The sequence below is a fragment of the Zalophus californianus genome, chromosome 15 (genome assembly GCF_009762305.2).
Source record: "Zalophus californianus isolate mZalCal1 chromosome 15, mZalCal1.pri.v2, whole genome shotgun sequence".
Taxonomy (NCBI): Eukaryota; Metazoa; Chordata; class Mammalia; order Carnivora; family Otariidae; genus Zalophus; species Zalophus californianus.
This window is the reverse complement of record NC_045609.1, coordinates 61,535,015-61,547,572: the sequence shown is the minus strand read 5'-3', so window position 1 is coordinate 61,547,572 and position 12,558 is coordinate 61,535,015. Positions and strand designations below refer to the sequence as shown.

At 44.8% G+C, this 12,558-nt stretch overlaps 1 protein-coding gene across 5 annotated transcripts in view; it reads right to left on the bottom strand.

The window, feature by feature from the left end:
* The window catches only part of SUFU (SUFU negative regulator of hedgehog signaling), a 114,887-nt gene that overhangs the window by 66,602 nt on the left and 35,727 nt on the right, over nucleotides 1-12,558 (bottom strand). For all 5 annotated transcript variants that reach the window (XM_027597144.2, XM_027597147.2, XM_027597145.2 and 2 more), the window contains exon 3: nucleotides 11,498-11,634. In XM_027597144.2, coding sequence (XP_027452945.1) covers nucleotides 11,498-11,634 — 137 coding nt within the window. The remainder of the gene's footprint in view (nucleotides 1-11,497; nucleotides 11,635-12,558) is intronic.

Sequence of the window (12,558 nt, the reverse complement as noted above, 5' to 3'; positions counted from 1 at the left end):
TATAATTTACATGCAAACCACTTAAATTTTAGGGCATAAGCTCATTTCTGAGGGGCTGGCCTGTTTTTGTTTTTTTTTTCCAGTGGAGTATCTTTCAACTATTAATCTAAAATATTGGGAAATTGCAGAAAAATCAAGGATTGTTTTGCCTTTTGGTTGGTCAGTATTACTAACAGATGAAAGGGAAAATATTTTACAGACCATAGCAACCAGAAAAGAGGATAAATCAGGCTGAGGGAAAGAAAACGTCAAGAAAATTAAAATGAGTATGAGGAAGAAAAATGATATTAATATAACCAGGCAGTTCCATTTGGCTTCAGTTAGCTGACTGGGGCAATGGGCAGCTTATCCAAACCAGGAAACGAGAGACCTCGACCGCTCTCATTGGCAATGATGGAGCGTCTCCTTTCAGAAAACTTTACTCGAGGCAAAGATATTAAGATCACATCCATTTGGGACCTCCAGAAAGAAAGCCAGGTAAGCTGCTGCTGAGGAGCTGAACTGCAGCCTAGCAATATCTCACACCTGGGGACATGCTCTAAGCTCCTCACTCAATCTTCCTGACGTCCTTCACTCACCTGCAGAGCAGGGGTGAGGAAGCAAAGCCTGATCTGCCTCCTGGATCTGGAAAGAGCCCTGTGGTATGCTGTGGGGCATAGGTATGCAGAGGCTGCTAACACCCCCAACAGAGATGAGGGGCCCCTCCCTAGGCTGGAGAGCCTTAGAAGAGGCAGGCTGGGGGCAGGATTATACTAAGTTAAGGCCCCAAGGGTTAGCATGGCAGGATTGAGAAGAATCTGGGACTCCAAATGCTGCAGGGGCCCTAGCACCTTCCTGGGAAAGAGCCACTCTCAAAATCAGGCAGAAAGTCTCCAACACCTCGGATCCAATCACGTCTCAATTAAAAGAAAGGGGGGGGTTTCATTCCCCAGAACGGTCATTTCACCTTCCTCCTTCAAATGCTTTCCACTGCCCTTCGAATCAAAGTCACTCAGCATCACGACTTTGAGTGCATGCAAGTGCAAGGCCCAGTACTTCCCCATGCCTGGTCAGCCTCCTGGCTCCTCCAGGCACAGGAACCTTCTTCCAGATCCTCAAATTCCTCCAGCTCTTCCCCTCCTCGGCGCCTACATATGATGTTCTCTCTGCAAAAAATGCTTCTCCTCACTTTTTTGCTTCAGTCCCATCCTTGCCTGACTCTACAATCTAAAATGAGTCCACCAGGGGCACCTGGGTGGCTCAGTTGTTAAGCGTCTGCCTTCGGCTCAGGTCATGATCCCAGGGTCCTGGGATCGAGCCCTGCATCTGGCTCCTCGCTCCGTGGGAAGCCTGCTTCTCCCTCTCCCACTCCCCCTGCTTGTGTTCCCTCCCTCCCTCACTGTGTCTCTCTCTGTCAAATACATAAACAAAATCTTTAAAATAAAATGAGTCCACCACCTTATTCTTCGGAGCACCTTGATCTTTCCCTTTCAGCGACCTTATGGAATCAAATATTTCTGTGTTTTCAGGGTCTCTCTCCAATGCCTAAAGGCAGGGACCCTATCTGTTCCACATGGCTTCCTCAGCATCTGGCACAGTCCTACAGTCCTTGGCATGTAGCAGGCCCTTAAATTAAAAAAAAAAATACAACTAATGAAAAATAGCTCCTTTCCTCCTAGTCTTCTCCTCATTTAAAATGGATCCTTGGAGGCTCAAGAGGCTATAGCATGCAAACCAGTGCTGGTTAGGGTGTCCCTGGAGGCTTGCTCCTGCTACTCACCAGTTGCAGGAAATTCTGCAAGGCCTACCACCTCTCTGAGTCCATTTCCCCATCTGAAAAGAGGCAATGCTAGTATTTTCCTCATCAGGCCACCTACTGTGGAGGTTTAATAAGAGAATGAAAGTGCCTAGGATAGCTTGGAGTTTAACAGCTACTGTTCTATTCACTTACTTTTAATTATAAAAAAAAACAAATGAAATAAAAAACTAATGATGTAATGTATGGTGACTAACATAACGAAATAAAATTAAATAAAAAAAAAAACAAGTGAAGAGGCGCCTGGGTGGCTCAGTCGTTAAGCATCGGCCTTCGGCTCAGGTCATGATCCCAGGGTCCTGGGATCGAGCCCCGCATCAGGCTCCCTGCTCCACGGGAAGCCTGCTTCTCCCTCTCCCACTCCCCACTGCTTGTGTTCCCTCTCTCGCTGTGTCTCTGTCAAATAAATAAATAAAATCTTTAAAAAAAAGTGAAAAAAAAAAGGGCCTCAATAGGAAAAGACGGAATTGCAAGTATAATTTTAACTTTAGAAAAGGTAGAAGGAGGCAAAACTCAAGAAAATGCCACAATTCATTGACATTCCTTATATAGGAGCACCTGGGTGGCTCAGTCAGTTGAGTGTCTGACTCTTGATTTTGGCTCAAGTCCTAATCTCAGGGTTGTGAGATCGAGCCCCGCATCGGGCTCTGCAGCTGGGCATGGAGCCTGCTTAAGATTCTCTCTCTCCATCTCCCTCTGCCCCTCCTCCCCTCTTAAAAAGAAAGAAAGAAACAAGACATTCCTTATATAAAATTTGACCTGCTGTCGATATCTGGAAAAGTCTCTCCGACTTTAGTCAGCAGGCTGTGTCCCTCACCACTTCCAACTTCAGAGCCAGGAAGCATGATGGATGGGTTCCTGCACTAACTATAAACTTCATGAGACACTGTATAGGGGCCTAGTTTCTTCCTAACCCCAAATGTATGCCATTTAATATGTATTAAAGATTTCTCTTAGGCCAAAAACCTAAGAAAGGGGACCAATTCTCAAGGACTCAGGAGAGTACTTTGTCATTATAAAAATTTTATATAACAACCATTCTGTTGTTTGTTGAAAACAATGGTAATATCTCCTGGCCGATCACCCAACAGTATTACTCTAATAATATAATCATTTGTCTCAATGGCTATTGACATGTAAAATGTTCATTTCACCCAACCTAGCAATCATACTCCTAGGAATTCATCCCACAGAAATTCTTAGGCAAGAGTACAAAGACACACATACTCAAGGATGCTCACTGCAGGTTTGTGGTAGGGAAAAACTGGAAATCATCCAAAGGCCCAACAACGCGAGACTAGTTAAATAAAGTACAGTGTATCTAGATAATAAAAAAGTCCAGTTAGAAAGAACATACTAACATGGGAAGATGTCCAAAAGATACTAAGTTTAAAAAGCAAGTTGAACAACACTATGAAAAGCATGCTCCATTTTTATAAAGTAATGATTATTCTATACAGATCTATGCATTGAAAAGAAAATCTAGAAATAGGAACACCAAAGTCTTCTCAGTGGGGGGATGCGTTATGACGGATTTTCACTTTCTGGGTCATAAATTTCTGTGTTTCAGTTTTTATAATGAGCAAGTATTTCTTTTTTTTTTTTTTTTTTTTTTTTTTTTTAAAGGTTGTTGCAGTCTTTTTTTTTTTTTTTAATGATTTTATTTATTTATTCATGAGCGACAGAGGTGGGGAGAGAGAGAGAGAGAGAGAGAGAGAGAGAGAGAGAAGCAGAGGGAGAAGCAGGCTCCCAAGGAGCAGGGAGCCCGATGCGGGACTCGATCCCAGGACCCTGGGATCATGACCTGAGCCGAAGGCAGACGCTTAACCATCTGAGCCACCCAGGCGCCCAAGTATTTCTTTTATAAGTGGGAAAAGGAAAGAAAATGTAAAAAAATAAAATCTCTGTTGGCGTTAGTCTGTCAATACCACAGCATTCAACTAGCTGCAAGCTTTGATGGCTCAGGATACTCCACAGGGCTGCCCTGTCTCCCTACTTGGGCCGAATCACAAACTGAGCAGACTCAGCACATGTCATGAGGTTGCCATTAAACAGCAGCAAGCCAAGGCACTTGAATTTCCACAGTGTCAGTTACAAGGTTGGGGGGCCATGTTTCTCCTAAAACTCAAGTGAAATTGCCTTGGAATTTGTGGTCAAGGCCTACCAATGGCAGAACGGGGAGCAGACAGCCTCTCCAGCAGAATTCTAAAGCACAGCTCAGAAATCAAGCCCTGCTGAGTTGGGAATGGTTTCTTTTTAATGAAACCCAGAGAGTGGGGGGCAGGGGAGCAGTCACTGGCAATCTGAGAAGAAGGAATAAGCTGATCATAAAATTAAAAGGGAATGGGAAGTAAGAGGAACTGGCTGCAAAGTGGGAAGGAAAGAAGTTGAAGTGTCTGCTGGTAGTTACTGATGTATATACTGCAGGACTTACCAAATGATTCATGCCAGAAGCTGGATTTGATTCTAAATCTCCTGTAGCAAGTGAAACGAAAGCTCCCCTTGTCCTCATGCTAGACCGTTCTCTTTCCACTTGATGCTTTGTTACTGGCCCCATGTCCAGATCAATATGCAAGGGTCCTCTGATCCCAGGCAGGGCTAGGGCTTCTTGGGTGGAAGCGCAGATACTATTTTGCCCAGCTGGGGCCATCCCCCTCCTTACTAACACAACCCCAACTTCCTTCCTCTGCCTTTCCTTGGCTGTGCCCCTCAGAGAACCAGGGCCCGTCCCAGCTGATCAGTAAACCAACACGATTGTCTCACCTTCCTGACATAACTCTAGCCAATGAGATGCAAGGGGTGATCAATGAGGGCGGTTCTGTGAAGGTGTTGATTGGTCTTTAAAAGAGACACAGGACAGAAGTATCTCTTTTACTGCCTGTGGACTGTCAAGTGTGAATCCAGGATGCCAGGGATTGTGGCAGCCATCTGTGGACCATGAGGGAACCAGTTCTAAAAGGCAAGCCAAAGCACTGAGGAAGGCAGAGCAGGAAGTCAGAAAGAACTCAGGTCCTAAACAACTTCACTGAACAGATGACAACCAACCCTGGATCTGCCCCACCTCCGGATGACTTGCTATGTAGGACAAGTGCCATTACTGTTAGGCCATTTCAGTCAGGATGTTCTATTATTTGTAGTCAAAACCACCCAACAGATACAAAAAGGCAGAACAAGAGGTGCCCGCTCCATCTGTGTACTCCAACTGATTTGACTTCTGAGCATAACTGCACACCAGGATTACTAGGTGACAGATGCCCCGTGGCCTCAGGAGAGCAACTGATTTTGCCTACCCAGAACTATACTGAATCTTTTTCTGCCAGGAGTTACCCTTTGCTTTAGAAGACTTCTTTCCCACTCCATGTGGTTGGAAGTGAGGAGAGGGGAGAAACTTAAACATAAATCCTGGTATTCCATCTCAACTACCACCACCAACCAGGGTGGTCACATGACCCAGGCAGAACTCATCTGAGTCCCTCCCCAAGACTGATGTAGGAATGTGGGAAGAAAAAAGCCTCCTGCCTGCTGGGATTACAAACTGAGAGAGCCAGGAACTGACTGGTGGTGTTCATCCTTCCCGACATGTAGGGAGAGTCAGTCTGTAGTACAAGACCAACACATGAATCAGGGCCCTGAAGATGCTGTTTGAACATACAGATCAAGACATGCTTGAAACCCTGGACAACCCATTTATCTGAGCCATAAAGCCATTAAGTTTGATTCGGTCATTTTCTTATAACTAGAAGCGACCTGACTAAAATAAACACGAACCTGCCCCACCCCCATATCCTGAATCCTTCCCCTCCTCTGGATAGTCTCCTTTCCCAGGCCTCTCTCTTTTCTACTTCCTTTTCTCTACAGCTCAACGTCCCACCTCTGAGCAAATGAACCAACGGTCCTCCGGCTAAGTTACAGGACCCTTCTGAGTCATTCTTCAGAGCATGCTTCAGAGGCAGCCTCACATGGCCCCACAACTGGGTGTGTGCACTGCCACCCACCACCATACTCCCCAGAGCCTTGTCCCTCTTTCCCTTGCCTACCACTGTCCTGATGCTTTTTCCAAGGCTGTGGATGCTACTTAGACCTGGAAAAGCAGGTTTCAGCATTCCACTTACTTGATGGCACTGCTCAGCATGTTCACACAGGCAAATGGGCGGGGTGCTCCACATAAAGTCACCAAGTTTAAGGTAGCAGCACAGGTGAGGCAAGACAATCAAACAGAATTATACTGCCTGTTACACATGTAGGTCTATCTGTGTGCAGATCAAATGTAAAAACATGTGTTCTGTAGGACAGCATACGTGTAACCCTTGCAAAGGATGGCCACTCAGGCCACAGCAAGGCCTACACATCACAAGGGAGGTTCTCTGCAGCATCAGAAGAGTGTGCCACGCTCTGAGAAATCCTGAAAGGCTTAAACTTACTCTTACAAAACAGTTACAGTACGGGCAATTATTCACTCTTTAAAAAGATTTTGCACCTAATAAGAGGAATTACTACAAGGTCCCACTAAACTGCATGGGCTCTATTGCATTTTGAATATGGGTTGATCTGTGTAAGACTTTACAGGACTGTCAACCACATAAATCAAGGAGCCATACTTGAACTGAATTTGTTTTTTGGTTGCATAATGTGATGAAGACAAGGTGATTTTATTTGTATCATTATTATTGATTTTCTGTGTGGAGGAAGATAATGGCACCAAATATCGTATCAGCTGAGGCAAACATCTGGTTCAGGGACTAGCAAGGCATTTCCTTCCTAAAAGGGCTTTGCTGTTAGATGGCATCTTTATTGTCATTACAAAAAAGGACCAAGGTACTCACCTTCTCCATCCATATAGTTTTTAAAGACTAAGTAATAATAATAATTGCAGATAATACTTACCTAGTTCTTACTATATATCAGGCATTGTTCTAAGTGCTTTAGAAGTATTAGCTCATTTCATCTCCTCAAAAACTTCGTATGTAGTTACTATTATTATCTCTGCTTTCTAGATAAGTAAATGGGTTACATTACCCAAAGTCAGGAGGCAGAGCTAAGAATGAAGGCAGTCTGGGTCAGGGGGCCATGCTCTTCACCGTCATACTAGGCTGCCCCCCCGGACCTGGCAGTCGTGCACAGGATGGTGAACAGTAGAGAGGAGAGGAGCGGAAATGGGGGCTACTTAGCTTAGTACCAACAAGTTCAGGCATATGGTGCTCAGGACCTGTACAATGCAGTGAAGCGGAAAAAAAAAAAAAAAGAAAGAAAAGGAAAGAACAAGGGATGGTGATTACAAGTGGGCACAAGGGAGGATTCTGGAGAACTAGCCTGTTCCTTGATTTGGGTGCTAGTTATATGGGTGTGCTCAGTTTGTGAAAAGTCATCAAGCTGTACTTTTTATATACATATTTTCATGAAGAAAAAATTAAAGGACCAGGGGTGCCTGGGTGGCTCAGTTGGTTAAGCATCTGCCTTCAGCTCAGGTCATGATCCTGGAGTCCTGGGAGAGAGCTCAGCATTGGGCTTCCTGCTCTGCAGGGAGCCTGCTTCTCTCTCCTCCTGCTCTTGCCCTCTCACTCACTTGTGCTCTCTCTCTCAAATAAATAAATAATAAAGTCTTTTTTAAAAGGATTTTGGTAATATTACGAATGGCTTCTGCCTCCTTTATTTTCCAAATGTTCCTGAGTGACTGAGTGAGATATGATGGAGCTCACAGGCCATATGAAGCAGTGGAGTCATCCATATGGAGGATTCTCCAAACCCACTGTCCGGCCTGAGACAGCCAGCAGCCCAGATATCGGTGAGCTATAGGCAACATAGCATCATGGTTAGGAGAACGGCATATAAAACTAACTTGCCTGGTTCAAATCTTGCTTTGCACGTCCTAGATGTGTGATCTGGGACATGTGATGCTTCAACTTTCCATACCGACTTGCTCTCTGCAACTGTAAAGCCGGCATAACATGGTGTCTAAGTCACAGGGCTTTGCTGTATATTAAATGAGCACTTGTGATTGTGGCTGGAGCATGGAACACACTACTAAACGTGAGCCCTTGTCTTCACCATTTAGGCCCATAGCCATGGCCTCCTCTCTTGTATCAGTTACCATATACTTTTTAAAATCATTTTCCCAGGGCACCTGGGTGGCTCAGTCAGTTAAGCGTCTGCCTTCGGCTCAGGTCATGATCCCAGGGTCCTGGGATTGAGTCCCATGTCAGGCTCCCTGCTCAGTGCGGAGCCTGCTTCTCTCTCTCCCTCTGCCTGCCGCTCTGCCTACTTGTGCTCTCTATCTCTCTGTCAAATAAATGAAATCTTTAAAATAAATAAATAAATAAAACCATTTCCCCATTATTTATTAATAATTTATTGTTCCTGTTCCAAAAAGCATTATAAATATAATATATATCATACATTAATAAAATATAATAAATTAATAATTTATTGTGCCCTGTTCCAAAAAGCATTTCAGGTAGATTTATTTTAGCTATTACTTAAATAGTATGATCATATTACAGAAAATCTGGAAAACAGAAAACCAAGTAGTATACTTTCAGGAGGGTAGCCATCCTCCTGAAGGCGTGCATTGCCTGACGTGATCTGAAGGCACATTAAAGGCACCATAGACGGGGCCATTGGTGCAGAAGGGACTGTGGAGATAGCCGGCCAGGCTACACTCAAGAAATAGCCACGACTTTTTATTTAAAAAAATTTCAGTCACATAGAAAAGTTAGAAGGTTGGTACAAAAATACCCATATGCCCTTCACCTAGATTCACCAGAATTGTTAACATTTTGCCACATTTGCTTTCTCTTCTCTCTTCTCTCCACACACTTTATTTTTTTGCCTAATCATTTGAAAATTAAGTTGCAGAAATCATGTCATTTTATTCATAAACACTTCAGCTTTTATCTCCTAAGAACAAGCACCTTATCCTATATAACCATTACATCATATTGCACCCAAGGAATTTCAGTTGTACAGTCCTATTGTCTAATATACAATCTATATTTATATTTTTTCCAATTGCCCTAAAAATGACCTTTTTTTTTTCCAACTCAGGATCCAATCAAGGATCACAAGTGCATTTAAACTGTCATGTGTTCTGTAATCTAGTAGAGCCCCTGCCCCTTGCCCTTGCAGATCTTTCACAGCATTGACATTTTTGAAGAGTCCAGAAAGTTTTCTTATAAAATGTCCTACCATCTAGATTTGTTTGACTGTTTGCTCATGATTCAATGCAGGTGAAACATTTTTGGAAAAGTGCTACCCAGTTGATATGTTATACTGCATACTGCCACACATAGTAATAAGTTGTCCCATTACTGGTGTTGCTATGTTTGATCATTTGGTTAAGGTGATGTCCACCCAAATCCTGTCATTGTAATGGAATTTTTCTCAGTAACAAATAAGTAATCTGTGGAGGGGTTTGAGTCCCTCTGAATATCTTATCTTGTTACCTGACAATCCTTTTGTTTCAGCATCTGTTGATAATCTGCCTGAATCGATGATCACATTTGTGGTGCAAAACAGTCACTAGTGATGTTTACTGTGTGGGTGAAATGAACTGCTGCAAGTTAAATCTTATTTTTCCACTTACTTGCACTATTACTTCAGAACTTTAATATCAGAACTATTTCAGAAGCTCATCTGCTTGACTCCTCCTGACAGTGATTCATAACACCTGTTTTCACATTTCTCTGATCTCTATCCATCTGAGCAAGTACATTAAGTGGAAACAAACATATAAATGCACTGGCTTAAGCAGTGGGCTAGGAGTTACCTATCTATACAAGCAAGAGGTTGGCTAGTCTTTATAGCCCCCTTTCCTACAGCAGATCAAATTCTCCATCAAGAAAAGTCTGTTTTTCCAAAGACAGTTCTTTATCAGAGTCAGCTTCAGGCATCCCAAGAAGGGAAAGAGGGAAGACACAAAGGGTTCAGGCAAGAGACTCCTGGCACAATTTTAAAAAATTCTGCAAACCACATTAGGACAGTACAGTACCAAATCCCACGGGCCACTGCTTCAGGCAGCCTGCTTCCCCTGCCCCTGTGAACAGGACTTCTTCCTGGTCAACAATCCTTTAGAACACAAACATCATCTCCAGACCAACCGCCTTAGAATCCCGGGGAAGCTGATTCAGAAACAGATGCCTCTGTCTCACCTCTGACCAAATGAATCACAGCCATGCAGGGGGGTTGGGACAAACTCCCTAGAGGATCTCATGAGCAGCGAGGTTTGGGAACCCTTGCTTAGAAAGGACCCACTGTTGGGGCGCCTGGGTGGCTCAGTCGGTTGAGCGACTGCCTTCGGCTCAGGTCATGATCCTGGAGTCCCGGGATCGAGTCCCGCATCGGGCTCCCTGCTCAGCGGGGAGTCTGCTTCTCCCTCTGACCCTCTCCCCTCTCGTGCTCTCTATCTCTATCTCATTCTCTCTCTCAAACAAATAAATAAAATCTTTAAAAAAAAAAAAAAAAGAAAAGAAAGGACCCACTGTAGTCTCCCAAAAGGGGACTACTCCATAGAACACAAAATGGTAGATAGTAGTTAAGGATCACTCCCATTATGTGACAGCCACCCTGCCAACAACTGACCCCAGGGCTCCAGAATGAGGACAAATGAGTTCAACCTAGAGAATCTATTGCACCCCCAATTTATAACCCACTTGAAGGCTGAGGAAAGAAAGTCACTGTCAGATCTATGGTTCCTCAAATTTAGTCTCTACCAGAAGCATCTGGGAACAACACCCCTAAATGATTCTGACTCAGAGGTCTCCTGTGGGGCCCAGGAATGTGGACTTATAACAAGCTCTCCAGGAGCTTCTGATGCAGGGGATCCACACTCATTTATGGCAGTCAAAGAGCAAAAGAGTTGGATAAAACTGTCTTGGCCTTCATCTGAAGGCTACTTACCAAACCAAAAAAACAAAATCTGAGGCTATGTGGGAAATGTTTCTGAGTAATTAATTAGCCACACAGAAACATCCAGATGATATGAAACCTTCCACAAAAGGTTTTAAATTTTGCTCTAACATTTTCTCCCACTGGAGGACCACAGGCAGGATGAGCTAAGAGCAGGAGACCAAGGTCCCAACACAAAGTCCCCACTTCGGATGCCATGTTAGCAGTCTCCAGAGGGGCACCAGGAGCACAGACCATCCCCTGGAGGCCACCTGAATCACATGAATTAAATTTTTCTGACTGTCAAGGTCCTGCCTGATTCCAGCTTCCCCCTCACACTGTGAGGGATCAAACTCCCAGCAATTTTTTCTCTCTCTCTCTGCCACACCCAAGGCTTAACCAAGATTAACACATGCACTTGGGACCCCAGAAATAGAGATGGCTAGGCCACTGGCAGCAGGGAGCAAGGACCATACTAATTATGGGAAATGGGACAGACAGAGAGAGCTGATGAGCTCCATGCTGAGTTGGCCTTTGGCTCGCGGGGAATCTGAAATATGGCTGGCAGTCTGCAGCAAGGGCTGAGGGTGTCAGAACAGTGGCTGTTGGAGGTCACAGTGGCATAACCTTCTCTTCCCTGGCCCAGGTAGATTCCCACCCAGAAAACATCAAGCAGAACAAGTCACTGTCATGGTACAAATGGGGTACGGGACTCCCAGGAAAGGTCACTCCACAGCTATCAAAATATGCCTATGAGTTCCCAAAGCCAACCAGGCTCATGGCATAAGGACCCCCGCGCCAGCCAGCTCTTGGCGTTCTTACCTGACTGGAACACGTATCTGGCCAAGCCCTGCATTAGCTCTGCTGGCCAGGTTGGGGGGGCAGACTCCCCTGTTTCTCTCTTCAGACGAAATGTCAATTCAAAGCCAAAACCACTAGGCCCGTCTGTTCCTGTAAATCTGGAAGGAATAAAAAACAAATGTTTTTAGTTCAACTACCTTAGGAAAACACTGCTTTTAAAGTCCAGTTAAAGTTCTCCCCTATTTTTGGTGGCCTCAGCATCCAAAACCCTTAATCAGAAGAATCTCTCTCAATAGCCTATAAGGAGCCACAATACTAGTCTTGCGCTCCTGCCAGCCACGATACATGGGTATGACCTTAGCCCAGCCAATCAAATTCCCCTGGTGGCACTCTAAATTATGAGTTCCACATTTTGTGGCTCTGGAACATTCCTCTGGGTGATTAAGGTTCCATTACTGAAAATCTTCCTTATTCACACTCCTTATTCCTTCAAGCTGTTAATAAGCACCTACTTAGTTTGCCGCAAGTCCTGTTGTATGCTCTGTGAGGACTAGACCCTTTCTCCACTCCCACCTTCACCCTGCCCCACAAGGGTACAATCCTTGGGCTGGGCTGGCTGGTCTCCAAACTCGGCATTTGTGGACAGGTCCCAAGGCAGATTCCAAATATTGGGAGGGCCTGTATTCTTCCTGAAACCCGGCATCCTACACGTGCTCATCAATTGGCATGTGCTCTTCCTGAAACTTGGTGACCCATGGGTACTCTTCAATCACTGGAACGCTAGGGAAGCACAGATTTGTGCCCCCTTCTTACCCCAGGTGGCCAAGAATGATGACAGTTACTGCCCCTATGGCCACAATCATCACGGTGATGATGAGGCGAGGGAGGAATGCCTGCCTCTGACCACTAGGAAACACTCAGGTGCTCCCAGTCTTCAGGGAAGTCCCTGAAATGGACTATGGACTTCTGCCAGAGAGGAAAATGATGTGGATGAGAAAGCAAGTCCTGGGGGGGGGGGGGTGACATGCCCCCTTATGGGAGGGAAGCATCCAGGGAGGATTTCCTGAGAGCTCAGGAGGTTT